The 19,055-nt window shown below is 51.3% G+C and overlaps 1 protein-coding gene across 1 annotated transcript; it reads right to left on the reverse strand.

The window, feature by feature from the left end:
- Positions 1 to 6,182: 6,182 nt before the first annotated feature.
- On the reverse strand, positions 6,183 to 18,425 carry si:ch211-105c13.3 (uncharacterized protein LOC325758 homolog). Its single transcript, XM_056286544.1, has 3 exons — positions 18,184 to 18,425; positions 7,555 to 7,676; positions 6,183 to 6,749 (listed from the first exon to the last, which is right to left on the reverse strand). Exons 2-3 carry the CDS (start codon positions 7,672 to 7,674, stop codon positions 6,594 to 6,596), a joined length of 276 nt encoding a protein of 91 aa, XP_056142519.1. The 5' UTR covers positions 7,675 to 7,676; positions 18,184 to 18,425; the 3' UTR covers positions 6,183 to 6,593.
- Between the last annotated feature and the right edge of the window lie 630 nt (positions 18,426 to 19,055).

Consider the following 19,055-nt stretch of genomic DNA (forward strand, 5'->3'; position numbering starts at 1 on the left):
TGCTGCTATAATCACACTGCTGCTATGAACACACTGCTGCTATAAACACACTGCTGCTATGAACACACTGCTGCTATGAACACACTGCTGCTATAATCACACTGCTGCTATAATCACACTGCTGCTATGAACGCACTGCTGCTGTAATCACACTGCTGCTATGAACACACTGCTGCTATGAACACACTGCTGCTATAAACACACACACTGCTGCTATGAACACACTGCTGCTATGAACACACTGCTGCTATAAATACACTGCTGCTATGAACACACTGCTGCTATGAACACACACACTGCTGCTATAAACACACTGCTGCTATAAACACACTGCTGCTATAAACACACACACTGCTGCTATAAACACACTGCTGCTATGAACACACTGCTGCTATAAACACACTGCTGCTATGAACACACTGCTGCTATAATCACACTGCTGCTATGAACACACTGTTGCTATAATCACACTGCTGCTATAATCACACTGCTGCTATAATCACACTGCTGCTATGAACACACTGCTGCTATAATCACACTGCTGCTATGAACACACTGCTGCTATGAACACACTGCTGCTATAAACACACTGCTGCTATGAACACACTGCTGCTATAAACACACTGCTGCTATGAACACACTGCTGCTATAAACACACTGCTGCTATAATCACACTGCTGCTATGAACACACTGCTGCTATAATCACACTGCTGCTATAAACACACTGCTGCTATGAACACACTGCTGCTATAATCACACTGCTGCTATGAACACACTGCTGCTATAAACACACTGCTGCTATAAACACACTGCTGCTATAATCACACTGCTGCTATGAACACACTGCTGCTATAAACACACACACTGCTGCTCAACACACGGCCAGGACGGTTAAATGCTGAGGATGAAGTTCCCCCACGAGGACAAATAACGTAGGAGCAGAGTTTATCTATGAGGAGGAGAGTGTATGTATGAGGAGGAGAGAGTACTTAGGAGGAGGAGAGTGTATGAGGAGGAGAGTGTAATCTATGAGGAGCAGAGTTTATCTATGAGGAGCAGAGTTTATCTATGAGGAGGAGAGTGTATGTATGAGGAGGAGAGAGTACTTAGGAGGAGGAGAGTGTATGAGGAGGAGAGTGTAATCTATGAGGAGCAGAGTTTATCTATGAGGAGCAGAGTTTATCTATGAGGAGGAGAGTGTATGTATGAGGAGCAGTGTATCTATGAGGAGCAGAGTGTATGAGGAGGAGAGAGTATGTATGAGGAGCAGAGAGTACTTGGGAGGAGGAGAGTGTACGAGGAGGAGAGTGTAATCTATGAGGAGCAGAGTGTATCTGTGAGGAGGAGAATGTATCTATGAGGAGCCGAGTGCATGAGGAGGAGAGTGTAATCTATGAGGAGCAGAGTGTACCTATGAGGAGCAGAGTGTACCTATGAGGAGCAGAGTGTAATCTATGAGGAGCAGAGTGTACTTATGAGGAGGAGAGTGTATCTATGAGGAGCAGAGTGTACCTATGAGGAGCAGAGTGTACTTATGAGGAGCAGAGTTTATCTATGAGGAGCAGAGTGTAATCTATGAGGAGCAGAGTGTACTTATGAGGAGGAGAGTGTATCTATGAGGAGCAGAGTGTACCTATGAGGAGCAGAGTGTACTTATGAGGAGCAGAGTGTATGAGGAGGAGAGTGTATGAGGAGGAGAGTGTACCTCTGAAAGCATAACAACATCTCAACGACATCCAACGTTCATGCAAACGCAGCGGCGGGGCGGGACGTCTCGTATGTCAGCAGTGTGTCATCATCATAAGCAGAGGTTGTGTACGTTTCCTCGCTGTTGTGTAGTGTTGCCGGGGGGGAGGCCCGCGCAGCGGCTTTGTGCGTCCGTCTACATGTCACGCGCCATACTTGTGAAACGTATAGCGTTGCGGACAAAAGGCGCGGGGACAATGGGGAGGGTACACATGGGCGTCTGGGGACAATGGGGAGGGTACACATGGGCGTCTGGTTTCAGTCGCCGGCACATCTCAAGTAGCGGAGCGTGACGTGGCGGAGCGCAGCCGGGGGTTAAATTTAGCAGCTGTGGAGGAAGGAGGGCATCAGTCAGGCGGGTGTTACAGTACAGCAGTGACAAGCGGTTACAGGGGGGGGGGGGTCACCAGGGGCGTAGCACAAAAATTCTGGGCCCTGTACAGAAGCAGTCTCTGTGGGCTCCTTTCCTCTTGTGTCTCTCCATCTTGCAGCGGCGGAAAAGATTATAGCGTCACTTCCTACTCCGGTGCATGTTGGGGTACTGATGCTGGCAGCCATGATGTTTGGTCCACAGTGAATACCCGCCGACGGGACTTCCTGTTTGGAAAGCAATTGATGAGACCTTTAAAGTCCAGTTGTTTTGCTAGTCGGCTTTCAGTTGAGAGTAGTGCCGGGCTGTTCAGCCCCGAGCTGATCTGTGCTCGTGCTAGCAGTCACTCGCGGCAGGACTAGGTGAGCGGCATTGAGAGACGCTCGTGAGGGGCCGACTAAACCATTTTGCACCTTTTGTAAGGGGTGAGAGGGGCCTCAGAGAGCCTCCGCTATTTTCTTGAAGTCCCTCAACCGATGTACTGAGCCAATTTTAACTGAAGTTATGACACTAATTAGTTAGATATAAAAATTTGCAAACCAAAACAAACTTCTAATTCAAGGCTTCCCAAGACCCCCTCCCCCACACTCCCTTCTGGGCCCTGGTAGGTCCTTCCCCCTTTCCCCTCCACTACGACGCCCCTGGGAATCACCGCAGACTATCCCCAGGTAGCAAAACTGCTTAGGCCCGGACCCGTCCCACATCCGACACGTCATCCGGCCCACATACCATGTGGATTGATGGCACTTGGGCGGTCCGCTCCTGTTTGCCAGATCTGGGTCAGAACCAAGCCATGGCAATGCCGCATGTGCCACATATTTGCCAAAGGTGGCCCATATTTTTTTTGTGATATTTGGGCCATATTCACCATTTACCACACGGGCCACTTCAGGGTCACATCCAGATCACATGTTGCCGAGAGTACCGCTTCTTTGCCAGAAAAGGCCCACATTTGATTTGGGCCATATTTGCTATTATACATGTGGGCCACTTCAGGCTCACATCCATTTTGTCAGGGCCAGAAGAAGACCATCAGTGCTGCATCATTGGCCCACATCCGGATGCTATCTGGGTCCGGACTCAATAAAATCCTGGTCTGGCGAGGGGGGCGGGGGGTGTCTCACAGTAGCATCTCAACGGAAACTGAACAATGATGATGTTAGATTTAAGAAAGGGGGGCGTCCGGGTGGCGTGGCGGTCCATTCCGTTGCCTACCAACACGGGGATCTGCCGGTTCGAACCCCCATGTTACCGCCGGCTTGGTCGGGCGTCCCTACCGACACAATCGACTCTGTGCATAACTGTAGCCCACTGACTTCCGGTTTCTACCGCAGCGGTCATACCAGTTTCCTGTTTGTGGGCGCGCGCTATCGACGACGGCGTACTTTTCGCGATGCCTGCAAGATTTACTATGGGTCAATGCAACGACATGCACACAACTGTCGACACACCTCCACCTGCACCTAACCGCAAGCGGGGGAAAGGTTTCAAGTTGTACATATCAAGTTTCGTCCACAGGATGAGGATCATCCCGAGCGAGGTAGAAGAATTTCATCGTTTTAATCCCGTGAGTGGTTTCTTTCAGCAGACTGGACTAAACTGGTTCCTTTCAGACTAGCTTGGTCTTGTCAGAAAGGCATGAACCGATTAAGCCTCTTGGATGATTCAACTCCTTTGGATAACCATGACCTGGATGAATGAGAACACTCACAGACACGAGTGTTAATCTAACTTCCGGAGTGTTAATCTAACTTCGGGAGTGTTAATCTAACTTCCGGAGTGTTAATTTAACTTCCGGAGTGTTAATCTAACTTCCGGAGTGTTAATTTAACTTCCGGATTGTTAATATAACTTCCGGAGTGTTAATGTAACTTCCGGAGTGTTAATTTAACTTCCGGAGTGTTAATTTACCTTCCGGAGTGTTAATCTAACTTCCGGAGTGTTAATTTAACTTCCGGAGTGTTAATCTAACTTCCGGAGTTTTAATTTAACTTCCTGAGTGTTAATCTAACTTCCGGAGTGTTAATTTAACTTCCGGAGTGTTAATCTAACTTCCGGAGTGTTAATTTAACTTCCGGAGTGTTAATTTAACTTCCGGATTGTTAATTTAACTTCCGGAGTGTACAAACGTGTACGCTCTCAGAGTTAAAACAACACTCCGGATTTCAGAACGTGTGAATCCAAGAGTCTGGCTGGAGTCCTACATGTAGGCACCGGGTTTAACGTCGAAGCCCCTCCGCAGCCTGACCAGGGTGACCAATAACCGCTCCTTAACTGAGGTTTTTGTGGGCCACCGAGTCCTTCCCTGTCTGTCGCCATTTTCTTTCCCATTCCAGTAACTCGCGTCACACTTAGCCCGTCCAAGGAAACCGGACTGCGCGTTAAATTGTGAGGAATCAAGTCCAATTCGTATGTATTTAACGAAAACGTGTGAGACTCTGTTGCCATCACGCGACGCCGAATGAGCTCTGCTGGAGCTGGAGCATTCTGCATTTGTTCCTTCTGCTAGGAACCGGTTTCTGTATACCACACTTTCAAGTTTGGCTCTGTCGTGGCAGTTATTGAACGGAAATGAGGAACGAGACAAAAGCCTCTTGCAGTGTTGTCACACGATTGTAGTACATGTTCATGAACAGACACACCCAAGACCAGGTGCCTGATCCGCCCCGGCCAGTACAGTAGTCTCTCTCTTACAGGACAGTTGTGTGTCCTTCCCCTCCTTATGTCATGTCTTCCAGCTCTCATCCACCAAGGCCACTTCTCCAATTTACTGCTAGCAGGCTTCAGTGAGTCTCCCCTACAGCCAACAGTTAACAATAGGCCCTTATCTTTGCACCTGGAGAAGACGCTTCATACGACCACCTTTGTTCTACTACACGTGGACTTCCTGCACCCATCTCAGCAATGCAAGGTCACGTGAAAGATTAAAAGTGAGTAAAGGTCAAATGTGAACTGCCCTCACATGCTCCCAGAGTAGACTTGCAGTGGACGGTCTGTGTAGACTTATCCCGAAAGAGATAGCAGGCAGGCACCGTTTCTTTCCCCACCCTGTTAGGCCGTCTTTCACGGTTCCTGGCTTCGGGGATCTCAAAAATGCGGGTCCTTCAGGCAGCCTACAGGGTTCCCCAGCAGCAGCGGCGCTTTGTGGCACCTGTTCTAGATCGTCTGGCTCCCTCTATGACAAGGTTACACAAAATCCCCTGCGAGACCACTTTCGCACACGAAGAAACGGGAGAGCAGCTTGTCCGCAAATCAATCCCATGATTCAACGCGCGCTCAAGCCTGTTCTATTTTTAGAATCGCAGCGGAGCCCTATTGCTACCGCTGCAGTAGAAACCGGAAGTCAGTGGACAACAGTTATGCACAGAGCCGACTGGCCGGATGTGGGTATGTGTCCTGGTCACTGCACTAGCGCCTCCTCTGGTCGGTCGGGACTCCTGTTCGGGGGGGAGGGGAAACTGGGGAGGGGGGGGGAATAGCGCGATCTTCCCACGCGCTACGTCCCCCCTGGTGAAACTCCTCACTGTCAGGTGAAAAGGAGCGGCTGGTGACTCCACACGTATCGGGAGGAGGCATGTGGTAGTCCGCAGCCCTACCCGGACCGACCGGCAGAGGGGGCGGAGCAGAGACCGGGACGGCTCGGAAGAGTGGGGTAATTGGCCGGATACAACTGGGGGAGAAAAGGGGAAGGAAAAAAAATTTAAGAAAGGGGGGGGGTGTACCCGTGTGGGGGGGGAGGGGTACCCAGGCAGGCCTATCTCATCCAAATGCATCAAACCCTTAGATCAGTGTTTCTAAACCCGGTCCTCGAGGACCCCCTATCCTGCATATCTTCTTTGCAACCCTGAATAGGTACCCGTTTGTAGTTATGCAACCAATCAGCAATGAATTTTGTCAGACGTTGCACACCTTGCATAATGAAGTGCTGCGAGATGATTGGTGGAGTAAGTACAAGCGGGGCTACCTATGCAGGATAGGGGGGGTCCTCGAGGAGGACTGGGTTGAGAAACGCTGCCTTAGATACAGATGTCGGTGCACGGGAAATCAACTCAGACACACGAGCGGTTTAATAATAACAAAAAGCCTTTATTTCTCTGAAAATACAAGAAGCACGTTCTTTCATTGGGTCTTGTTCAACAAAAAGAAGGAAGGAAGGAAAGAAAAGTGGAAGCCAACCCCGGCTCAGAGCGCTTGATGTGGGGACGGCGGCAGGCGGGGGCTCGGTTATGCGGTGGGGAGGGGAACAGCGTGATATGCGAGGGGACGTTGCCATGAAGTGGTTGAGCGGAAAGTTTCAGAAAACGCACGTGTGATAGGAGGATATTTGGAATGCAATGAAAACGCTTAACACCCTTTTTCGATTTGCCGGTAATACAAAACATCTTGTCATCTGCTGGTGGAGGCAGGGATGCGCCGCCGCCGCCGCCGCCGCCCTGCCCCGTGGTCGGCGTCAGAGCGCGCCGGGCCGGGGTGCGTCTACGAGGCGGACGCGTTCCCTCTGCTCGCGTTCAGGCTCAGCGAGGTGGCCAGGTAGCCCACCAGGGTCATGTACTCTTGGAAGCTGACCTTTCCATCGCTGTTCTCATCCAGGCCGTTCTGCATCTCCCTGATGGCGGAGGAGCTGTTGGTGTCCTGGAAGAGCGCCACCAAGAGTGAGACAAACAGCAACATGATGCCCCCCCGTTTAAAAAGTCAAGACCAGTGTAGTGGAATATACCCCTATATTTTACTTCATTTACCCCCACCCCCCTCCACAATTGGGCTTGGCCAATTACCCCGCTCTTCCGAGCCTCCCCGGTCGCTGCTCCGCCCCCCTCTGCTGATCCGGGGAGGGCTGCAGACTACCACACGCCTCCTCCCATACATGTGGAGTCGCCAGCCGCTTCTTTTCACCTGACAGTGAGGAGTTTCACCAGGGGGACGTACTGCGTGGGAGGATCACGCTATTCCCCCCCCCACCCCCAGTTCCCCCTCCCCCATGAACAGGTGCCCCGACTGACCAGAAGAGGCGCTAGTGCAGCAACCGGGACACATATCCACATCCGACCTCCCACCCGCAGACACGGCCAAATGTGTCTGTAGGGACGCCTACAGACACGGGGATTCAAACCGGCGATCCCCGTGTTGGTAGGCAACAGAATAGACCGCCACGCTACCCGGACGCCTTCCTATATTTCAGTTTGATGCGTGCCAATTTATTCATCCAAGATAGCTCCAGTGGCGGCTGGTGCTAACCATTTTTTTCGGGGGGGGGGGGCCACAATTTACCTTGGCACAGCACACCCGACCAAGGTCAATTGCGCCCCCCCCCCCCAAAAAATGGTTAGCACCAGCCGCCACTGGATAGCAGCATGGTTTGCGCGGATGCAACGTTGACCTGGTGGGGCGCAAACGCCAGCTACACACAGAGGACGGGATGGTTGACGCTTGTCCTCACCGACATGATGTTTCCAAGCTGCGACTTCACCAGCTTCTGGAAGTCACTGGATCGAAGGTTGTCCCTCCCCCCGGAGGAGTTGAGGAAGACGCTCACCACCGTCTTGATGGCTCCCTCCATATCTGTGGGGAGACAGGAGGAGAGAGGCTGAATGGGCCGCAGGACTGAGTGGAGGAGATAGGGGGGTTATCTCGGGTACCCACACAAGCTGCTGCTACTTCTAATAAATCATCACAATTATCACCATCATCATCATCATCATCATCATGTAAAAACAAAATAATTGTATTATGGATTGTAATTTCAGACACATTTGTGCATCCTTACAGACTCTGCTAAACCAGCAGTCGTTATCATGGGTCTCCAGACCCCTCCGGGGGTCTGACCCTAGGTGGCCTTTCCTCCTGCATCACGACCCGGTGCACAAATCTGGCTGCTGTCTTTGATAACAAGCTTAACTTTGACCAACGGGCCAAGTCAGTTATTCAGTGGCGCTTTCTGCAACTTCGCAACGTCACAAAAACTAGTTGTTTTTTTTAACCTGCTCAGAATCTGGAAACTGTCATCTGCCCTTCCATGACATCCCGCTTCACACTGACGTACCTCGCTGCATCCATCCATCCATCCATCCATCCATCCATCCATCCATCCATCCATCCATCCATCCATCCATCCATCCATCCATCATCCACACCACTTGTCCTGCTCTCAGGGTCACGGGGATGCTGGAGCCTATCCCAGCAGTCATTGGGCGGCAGGCAGGGAGACACCCTGGACAGGCTGCCAGACCATCACAGGGGCCCCCCCCCCCACACACACATCCACACCTAGGGACAATTTATTACGGCCGAGTCGGCTGACCTATATGTCTTTGGACTGTGGGAGGAAACCCACGCAGACACGGGGAGAACATGCAAACTCCACACAGACGACGACCCGGGACGACCCCCAAGGTTGGACTACCCCGGGGGCTCGAACCCAGGACCTTCTTGCTGTGAGGCGACCGCGCTAACCACTGCGCCTCTCCAAACTTCAACTGGTTCATAATGCTGCAGCAAGACTCCGCAGAAAATCCACTAGAAGAGTCCGCATAACGCCAGTTTCAGCTTCTCTACGGTGGTTAGCTGGGTGCTCTGGAATTGACTTTAAGATTTTAATGATTACTTTTAAAGCACGTTTGGTATTGCCCCCCCCCCGATTATAACGTTGACCTACTAACCCTTTACCAGCCTGAGACCCTCCAGCAGAGGTCTGCTAGCAATTCCCCGGTCAAGGCTAAAAGCCAGGGAGATCTTCAGGGTCAGGGCCCCATGACTCTGGAACGACCCACCGGAGGAGATCAGGTATGCTAGCTCTGCTTCTGCGCCTTATAACTTGTTCTTGAAAAGTGCTATATAAATAGAGTTATTATTATTATTTATTATTACTATTATTATTACAGACAGGCTGAATGCTGTCTGGGACAGCATCCGGATGTGGGCCACTTCAGGCAGTGATGCGGCACTGATGGCCTTCTTCTGGCCCTGACAAAATGGATGTGAGCCTGAAGTGGCCCACATGTATAATAGCAAATATGGCCCAAACATGCCAAATCAAACGTGGGCCTATTTTGGCAAATAATGTGGCACATGCGGCATTGCTATGGCTTGGTTCTGGCCCAGATCTGGCAAACAGGAGCGGACCGCCCAAGTGCCATCATTCCACACGATATGTGGGCCGGATGAAGTGTCGGGAGTGGGACGGGTCCGGGCCACAGCAGTTTTGCTATCTGGGGTGTGAGTAAAAGCACCTTACACCTTTTTAAAAAAAAAATTTTGGATCGAGCGTATTTGGCCGTCTCGTACCAAGGTGACCACGTGAGACATGTGAGACGTGTTTGGCGTTGGAGAAGAGGAAGGGGAAGAGAAGAAGGCAAGAGGAAGAAAGGGACCCAGGGTGAGGAAGCAGGCCCGGTCCGAGGGCATGCTGCAGTCAACACCGTGAGTGACAGACGGATGGACGGATGAAAGGATGGCGAGGAGCCTCCGCGGTGCAAACAATGGGGGCTGTGATCTCTGACGGTGGACATCTGATCCCTTCCAAGGCAGCGGGAGGCCGAGGGGTCCGATTACAGCCTGCTGCCCTTCTGCTGCAGCAGGCGCCTCCTGATCGCAAGGCCCGCGTACGACCCTGAACACATACAGCGGGAACACACAACGCTCCCTAACCACCTGCAAGGTGGGAAACAACTAAGAACGTGGCACCGACCGCCACGCGGACCTCCTACATGTCCGAGTGCACGCAAACACGAAGACACAAGACACGAACCATTTCCTATACATCAGTCATGGTGTAACGTGCACGGATGACGAGACTCGCTAGCCCTCGGCTAACGGGTCAGACCCTCCAGTCCACTGGTTAACGTAGTCGCCCGTGGTGTGGGTGACACGGGTTCGCGTCCCGGCTGTGGCGGCTCCCGGCTGCCCCCCCCAATTCGCGAAGATATGTATATGTAGCGAATTCAGGGGGCAGCCGGGAACCGCCACCGCAGCCGGGATGCGAACCCGGGTCACCTGCGCCATCCAGGCGACTAAAGGGTCCGACCCGTTAGCCAAGCGCAAGCGAGTCTAGTCATCCGTGGACGTTACATATACATGTAAGTATACACCCTCGAGAACTAGTGAATCTGAGGGGGATCCAACCCGGCGATCCCGTGTTGGTAGGCAATGGAATGGACCACGATGCTACCCGGACACCCTGAGCTGGTTGCTACTGGACCTTCTCCCGGTTGACCTATCGCGTCACATACCAGACAAACGACAAACAAGTCAGCAGGCCTGTTTGGGGCGCTCCCACTGAACACGGATTTGCTCGGGGGTTCTTTCAAATCCCGCTTCGTCCAAATTTCCCGCCACTTTCGTAAATAGTTCGCCATTCCGCGTTCTCCTTCCAGCCATGTACTGTAGGATATTCAACTCCTCCAGCTGACACAACATACAGTTTGTCTCCTCGTCCGTGCAGAAATGCGAGGTTCTCGCTCTAGCACGCGCCGTGTGGATGCTGAGGGTATAACACAGGCCGTGCTACAGGTTTAATACCCCCCTTGAGAGAGCTACCTAATATCCGTCTGTCTATGCTATGACTGGTTGAGTACGAGCACTGTCGTCACACAGAAGCGACGGAGGAGACGGCTAACGTTAGCCGTCGGCGTCAGAAGGGAAGGCAGCATGGTTTAGGGTTAGGGTTAGGGTTAGGGTCACACACACACACACACACAGAAAAGCTGGAGGGTCTCTTCTGTGTGACGACAGTATTCACGCTCAACCAATCATCGCCATCTTTCAAGGGGGTTAGAAACCGATACTGTTGGTACTACGTTGTTCGACTTCCGGGTGAAAGACCGCCGCGGGAACTATGGATCATGCGCAGATCGCCTAGCCAGTTCGGGGCCGACTGGAGCGTATACGTGCCAGAGTAACTCCATCCCCAACCGCATCATCTAGGCGTGTTAGTCCAACTTCCAGAAACTCGGTTTAGTACGATGTCAGTCGGACTAATGCGTTTACATGTGTTTTAAAAGTCCAGTATGAGTCGGACTAACACAATAAGTGCACTTTTTCCAACATCGTGTAAGCGGACTGAGGCTGCCAGGCCAGCCGAGGTGAAGCCTTGCCGCGGCCTCTCCAGTGAGGGACTGGAAAATGTCCCGCAGCGCTGCTAATGGTGGTAGCCACGGGACAAGTGATGAAGATAAGGCCCAGTGATGATGGGTGGGGTGACGTTGGGGTAACCCAAGAAGCTGGTTAAATCTCCCATCTGACACTGTTGTCACACCTTGGTGGTCACAGCATGTACACACACATACACACACACACACACACACACATGCACGTGGAAACACACGGGCGTGCGCATCAGGCCAATGCAAAGTAAGGCCCGCTGTTGCATTAACCTAATTACTGGGTGAACAAGAGCAGAACACACTCATGACTGGCCACCAGGGCCTCGGGTTGTGTTTCATATGTTTCCCTGCAATACCCCCCCCCCCCGCGACACACACACACACACGCGCGCGCACGCACACATGCACGCACAGTGTCGCACAAAGATTCACTACTGTTCTCGCAAACAACCGAGCATCTGTCATCATTAAGGTGTTGCTCATCATTATTTAATAGGGGGACTAATTCTTACAGTGTCTTCCTCGCACCTTGCACATGATGAACAGCAGCACGGGCAGCCGGCGCCGTGTGCGTCTAAGCGTCTCCGGAGTGCTGTACGGAGGCGTCTACACGTAGGTATGTGCGCGGTTTAACATGTCGATCTTTTTTAGGCCATGCATCAAAATGACTGATCACCCACCGTCCATTAGCATCTCGTTGGGTGGTTGAACTCAAGTGTAATGAGGTGAACTTGAAACCCGGGCGACTCCAGTCAGAACTAGAGACGTTGTGACCACAGACTTGCAGATGGGTAGATAGGGACGAAGGAGAGCAACTCGCATAAGGCCCACGGGGAATTCAGCCAGCATGTGCGGCCTAGAAATGTGCGCTCAGAATGAATTTGGTTTTGAGACAAATAATCACGTTCACTGGGGCAGTCTGGATAGCCAAACTGCTGAGCACCGCCTACCCCAGATAGCAGACACATTTGGGTCTAATCTGGGGCACTGTTTGGTACTTACAGCTCAGTTACAGCACTTGCAACTGTTGTGTGGGCCGGACATGGCCCAAATGTAATGAACCGGGCCTGACTTGGGTTACAGCACATACTACGTGAGCCAGATGTGGCCCAAGTGTGGCTGAGTTGAAGCAGCCACACTCACCCCAAGTCAACGCCGTCATTCAAGGCCAAATTCGGGCCATAAGATAACTGCAGATGTGGGCCATAAGATAACTGCAGATGTGGGCCATAAGATAACTGCAGATGTGGGCCATAAGATAACTGCAGATGTGGGCCATATTTGGGCCAAAGATTCTTTGCTATCTGGGACGGATGCTGCATAGAAGTCGAGCACGTTGGCTGTGCCACAGAGAAGTCTTGCTTTGAGTGTTCACAGGGCGGTCAGTGACAGAAATGCCTTCACGCCCTTTAAGTCTTCAGGGCAAACAGACAAGTTTTAACTAGCTTAAAGGTTGGCCATGTCGTTAGGCGAGCCAAGTAGGACCAGCCTGTAAACCCGCCTCCATCCCAAGGTTGTAGCAAGTACAGGCAAAAGAAGACCCACGTCAATGCTTATTAATCAGGACTCAGGGACACTGTCATTTTATTTCACGTATTTGCGGACAAGAAATGAAACGAAATGCCGTTTGCCCCAGCCCACAGCAGTGCAACACAAAGACAAAAACACACCCAAAAACTAGAACACATATATCCAAACTAACACATATACCCCCCCCCACCCCAAAAAAAAGAAAAAAGAATCACTGTCCAACAGAACGAACGCCAGCCAGGATGACTGTCGGAGCTGCCGGTCTGCATGGGCTAGCAGTTAGCTTAGCCTGCCCCGCTTCCGCGTCCTGTCAGACCGCCCTCGGTGTTACCTCCTCGGGCGCAGCTCCAGGCAGGGCCGTGGTCCCTGCATAGGCCGCAGAACCGGTATGGCGAGTAGGGCCATGGCCATACCTACTTTGGCGTGCATCGAACATAAACATGTGTAAAAATTCAAATCGCAAATACGTCACATTCTTAATGCATTGCACTTTTGCGTGTTCCCCGGGCTAATTTCCACTCGCTGTAAGCCTACGTACAGTACGTAGCCTATCACAAGCAACACACTCTGTTTCCTAATGACTGATTGGTTATTTGTGTCACGTGAGCTTAGCGTCACACGGATGTGAATTTCACAGAACAAAATACCAGCGCTCTATGTAAGTAGGCTACCTGCTAGTGTGTTCGCTCAACTTTAAGCAATAGTAACGTTAAAATGAACGATGAAGCGTCGAACAACAACTGATTTCTTCAGGTCAAAGTTAACCAAGGTAGCTGAGACAACCACCGTCACTCCAGCCCACAATGAGCCCTGTGAGGAACCGGAAGTAGAATGTCTAACTGTCACTGCTCCAACTAGCCCCTCTACCGCCGCTACCCTCAGCGTTGTGGGCCTATCGCCACATGTACACAGGCTGTTGACATTGTTTTATACAATTCCCGTGTCAACTGCCAGCGCCGAGAGGTCTTCCTCAACCCTTCGTCGTATGAAGACTTATCTAAGGTCAACAATGACTCAAAGGAGACTCAATGACTTGATGTGCAGCCACACACTCAGGGATGCTTTGGCCAAAGTGGATGGTCTCGCCATTGCCAGTGACGTCATCCAGCCCAACGAGAGACGGAGGAACGTCTCTGGGAACGTTTAAGATGGGGTGGTGAGCGTTGACGTTTCTTAATCCTATGCAACTGGACTTGACGTGTCAAATGATTTATGCTTTCAGACCAAGCTCTCCCAGCCAGCCGATCCAGCGCCAGCTCCCCCGGCCATCGAACCAAGACAAAACTTAAGACGCCGACGTGGACAAAGACGCTGCGTGGACGGTACTGGGTGAGGCTGCCACAACCGTGAATTCGCGCTGCCATCTTCCCACACCGGAAGCGGAAAGTATGTGGTGATAAGCACACAACATATGTGTTAACGTGCAGGTAAAAAAGTTGCTGACTAATGTAATAAGCACACAATGCAACAGGGAAGTCTGCCATAGTGCTCACGGGGTTCTCAAAATAACCCCAAATGTTGGGCAAATCTAAAGGTTAATCCAGTTTTTCCAAGTACCCCCGTTGTCTTGCAGATCTTCTTTGTAACCCCACATGGGTAGGCCCGCTTTTAGTTGTACTCCACCAGTCATATTCTAGCTCCTCATGTGTCCGACGTGCCAAATCTGGCACGATTAAGAGCTTTAAGGGCTGAGCGGTTGAGTAAGTACAAACTGGCCCATCGACACATATGTGGGGTTACGAAGACAATCTGCAGGACAACGGGGCACCTGGGGACCGCGTTGGGAAACGGTCCTGCTCTACACACAAACGTCTCTTTGTCTTTTTCACATCAGCCATCGCACTTCTCTCTCCAACTGGTCTCCGGCTCCTGCAGCCGTGACGGTCTCGCTTCCCAGATAGCATCCGGATGTGGGCCATTTCAGGCAACGATGCGGCACTGGCGGCCTTCTTCTGGCCCTGACAAAATGGACGTGAGCCTGAAGTGGCCCACATGTATAACAGCAAATATGGCCCAAATCTGCCAAATCAAATGTGGGCCTTTTCTGGCAAAGAAGCGGCGCTCTCGGCAACATGTGATCTGGATGTGACCCTGAAGTGGCCCGTGTGGTAAATGCTGAATATGGCCCAAATATCACAAAACACATACGGGCCATCTTTGGCAAATATGTGGCACATGCAGCATTGCTATGGCTTGGTTCTGGCCCAGATCTGGCAAACAGGAGCGGACCGCCCAAGTGCCATCATTCCACGCGGTATGTGGGCCGGATGAAAGTGTCGGGTGCGGGACGGGTCCGGGCCACAGCAATTTCGCTCTCTGGGAATTGACACCGCCGGTCATTTGGGTTCACGAGCACCGAGTCATGTCAGGGACCGGACGTGAATCTGCCAACACGTTTTTTCTGTCCCGATACTGGACGTGACCAACTCCCGTCCCGCACGAGCGTCTTATATGACACCTGTCATTGCCCAATTTGCCATAGGGCAAGCGGCCCCCCCCCCAGCGCGTCATTAAATACAGCTGGCTGCCATTCGACTCGCAGCATCCTGGAGTCTTATCATGGTGTTAATTATTCACACTGACAAGACTCAACGAGCAGCACTGACCACTGCCACAATACAATGACTACAACACAGTGACAGTGTTGGGGAGTCATTTCACTGGTAGTTAAACGAGCTCAACAACAGTTTGCAGCACCTACTTCGGCTACAGTCCGATTGGCGCAGTGATTTTTTGCAGTTTTATTACTTTCCTGGTGTCATTTTCAGGTGCGCTTTCACTACGGGGACCACAAAGCATTTTGTTTTTCTGCTCTGTGGACGAAAGGAAAGCCTCCCCTCAGCCGAGCGAGAAGCCGCTGAGCTACACCTACAGTTGAGCTACACCTACAGCGCAGATATAACCAGGAAGACCAAGTGAGAGAAGCCGAGGTCGAGTCAGAATCCCTCACCCTCACTCTCGTATTTCTGAGAAAAAAAAACAACCACATACCACCACCACCCCCCCACCCCACCCCCCCGCCTCACCCACACACAAAGTCAACAGGATGACTCGCAGATCGTAAACTCAGTCCGGTTTTGTTTGTTTGCGGTCATATGACTTAATATTTTGTTGCAATACCAGTTTGTATTGCATTGCAGATGTGGTCCAGATGTGATCATTTTCTACCAGGTAGTCTGAACGGGGTCGGCCCTGTTTTTACCCCGCGTTGACTAGCGCGCCCTCACCCCTTTCCCTCCATTTATTGGGGCAGTTTTAATTAGTTACTTTGCAGATTTAGATTAATACAAATGATAAATTAACTAATAAACTACTACGAACCCATTATTGTGTCAATAATTATAGTCCAATAATAATAATAATGATAATGATAATAATAATAATGTATTTATATAGCACTTTTCAAAACAAAGTTACAAAGTGCTTTAAAAGACAAAGTAAACAAAGCAGACAAAGTGATACAAAACAATGTAAAAACAGGTTGAAAGTTACATCAAAGGTTCTGTTAAAAGTGGTTAATACGATAGATATGATTCTGAGATGGGCCGTTCTGCATAGTGAGTGCTTTCACTTTTGCTACTTTCAGTATGTTTTGATGCCAATACTTTTGTACTTTTACTTTAGTTAACGATTTTGAACGCAGGGCTTTTACTTGTAACAGGGTATTTTTACACTGTGGTCTTGCTACTTTAACTTAAGTGAACATCTGAATACTTCCACCACTCGTTAGGTTAGGTCAGGTCAGGTTAATTTAGGGTTAGGTTAGGTCAGGTTAATTTAGGGTTAGGTTAGGTTAATTTAGGGTTAGGTTAGGTTAGGTCAGGTTAATGTAGGGTTAAGTTAGGTTAATTTAGGGTTAGGTTAGGTTAGGGTTAAATCAGGCTAGGTTAGGTTAGGCTAGGCTAGGCTAGGTTAGGGTAGGCTAGGTTAGGGTAGGCTAGGTTAGGGTAGGCTAGGTTAGGTTAGGGTAGGCTAGGCTAGGCTAGGTTAGGTTAGGGTAGGCTAGGTTAGGTTAGGCTAGGCTAGGTTAGATTAGGCTAGGTTAATTTAGGGTTAGGTTAGGTTAATTTAGGGTTAGGTTAGGCTAGGCTAGGTTGGATTAGGTTAGGCTAGCTTAATTTAGGGTTAGGCTAGGCTAGGTTAATTTTGGGTTAGGTTAGGTTAGGTTAAATTAATTTAGGGTTAGGCTAGGTTAGGTTAGGTTAATTTAGGGTTAGGTTAGGTTAATTTAGGGTTAGGTTAGATTATGGTAGGCTAAATTAGGATAGGTTAGATTAGGTTAATTTAGGGTTAGGTTAGATTAGGCTAGGTTAGGTTAGGTTAATTTAGGGTTAGGTTAGGTTAGGTTACGTTAATTTAGGGTTTGGCTGGGTTAGGTTAGGTTAATTTAGGGTTAGGTTAGATTATGGTAGGCTAGGTTAGGATAGGTTAGGTTAGGTTAATTTAGGGTTAGGTTAGGTTAAGTTAATTTAGGGTTAGGCTAGGCTATGTTAGGTTAATTTAGGGTTAGGTTAGATTATGGTAGGCTAGGTTAGGATAGGTTAGGTTAGGTTAATTTAGGGTTAGGTTAGATTAGGCTAGGTTAGGTTAGGTTAATTTAGGGTTAGGGTTAGGTTAGGCTAGGTTGGATTAGGTCAGGTTAGGTTAGGTTAATTTTGGGTTAGGCTAGGCTAGGCTAGGTTAATTTAGGGCTAGGTCAGGCTAGGCTAGGTTGGATTAGGTTAGGCTAGGCTGAGGGAACACAGACACGCTCCCGTCTGAACGACATTTTGCGGGCAGCTCAGCACTTCTCTCGGTGGCAGCGTCGCTGCGGTTCAGCTGCCTTCGCCTACAACTGACCGCCCGTTTGTGAAGCCGTGCCCCCCCCTCGAAGTGGTCCCCCCTCCCCCCTCGAAGTGGTCTCTCCCCCCCCCCCACTCCCCCTCCCCAACTCTCTACGCCGTCTCCGGCACGCGCCGTCGTCGTTAACCCCCAACACTCGGCGCACCGGAACGTGGCGCATCCGCCGCGCGTCTTGACGCACCGCGCGTAACGGAGCGGCCGCGGAGCCCCGACACGCGTTCGACGCGTCCAACCCCCCATCGGGGGGGGCGCCGAATAAATAAATAAACAAACAAACAAACAAATCAATAAGTAAAGGCGAGGACTCCGGTTTCTCCCGGGACTGTGGGGTGGGGGGGGGGGGTTTGGGTTACCGACGAGGGGAAGCCGATACCTGTGACCGCGATGACAGCGAGAGACGCACGACACCCTGCAATATTCATGCCCGGTGCGGAGCAACCGAGCCGCGCTGGCGCACTTCTTTTCTCTCCCCCCCCTCCCCTCCCCTCCCTCCCTCCCCCCTTCTAAAGTTTCCCCTCGGAGCTCCGTCAAACCACGCCGGCGTGACAAACGCGTCCCCCCGAAAACCCCCCCGCTCCCAGAGGTTTATAACTCACCGTTTTGGTCTCAAGGAGAGGCGGTAAGGAAGCCAGACGCCGTGCGGAATCTCGTCCCTTTGGGTCGGTGTCTGCCTGCGTGTGTCTGTCTGCGCCTGTACGACTGCGTGAGCGCGCGTGTGTCTCCGTGTGCGTGCGTCCGTTTGTCTCAGACTAGTTGGACCAGTCGCACATTTTCACTTCCGCGGTTTGATTTCCCCTGGCCAACTTTTTTTTCTTTTTTTTTTTCTTCCTCCTCTCCCCTCTCCGCTTTATTGTGTCACAGGGCGTGTGCCCGGGAGAGAGAGAAGGAATGTGTGGGGGGGGGGAGGAGGGGGGGAGAGAGAGAAGAGGTGCCGCGGAGGAGGGGGAGGCGGCAGGACGCAGGCTCAGCAGCGCACGGATCTCTGCCCTCGTTTCGGGAGTAAATGCGCAGCGCCGCCTCGGCAAAGCTGCCGAATCTGAGCCGGGGAAGGACATTAAACCCTCCCCCCCCCCCGCGTGCGCGTTATGTCCCTATCTGGGAATGTGGGAGTGATCATTCCCAGAATTCTCCCTCTGGCACTCTGCCCCGCGTATCTCGGCATGCGGGAACATGCGTGCGTTTGTTTTGTCTCCTCCGCCCCCACCCCACACACACACACACACACACACACACACACACACAACACACACCCCCGCAGCAGGCGTGCACGTGCCCCGGCCGCGCCCTGCTGCAGCTGTCCAATGAGCGGGGCGACGTTCGAGCTCCGCGCCGACTTTCAGGAAAGTTGCGGAAGAGGGCGAAAAAGGGCTCTCGTCACCAACGGGGACAGCTTTTAACAACTTTATTTTCTTTAATCAAACAGCACGTCCATAATCTTACATGTCAATGCCGTGCCCCACCACCACCA

This window comes from Lampris incognitus, chromosome 9, assembly GCF_029633865.1.
Source record: "Lampris incognitus isolate fLamInc1 chromosome 9, fLamInc1.hap2, whole genome shotgun sequence".
Lineage (NCBI taxonomy): Eukaryota > Metazoa > Chordata > Actinopteri > Lampriformes > Lampridae > Lampris > Lampris incognitus.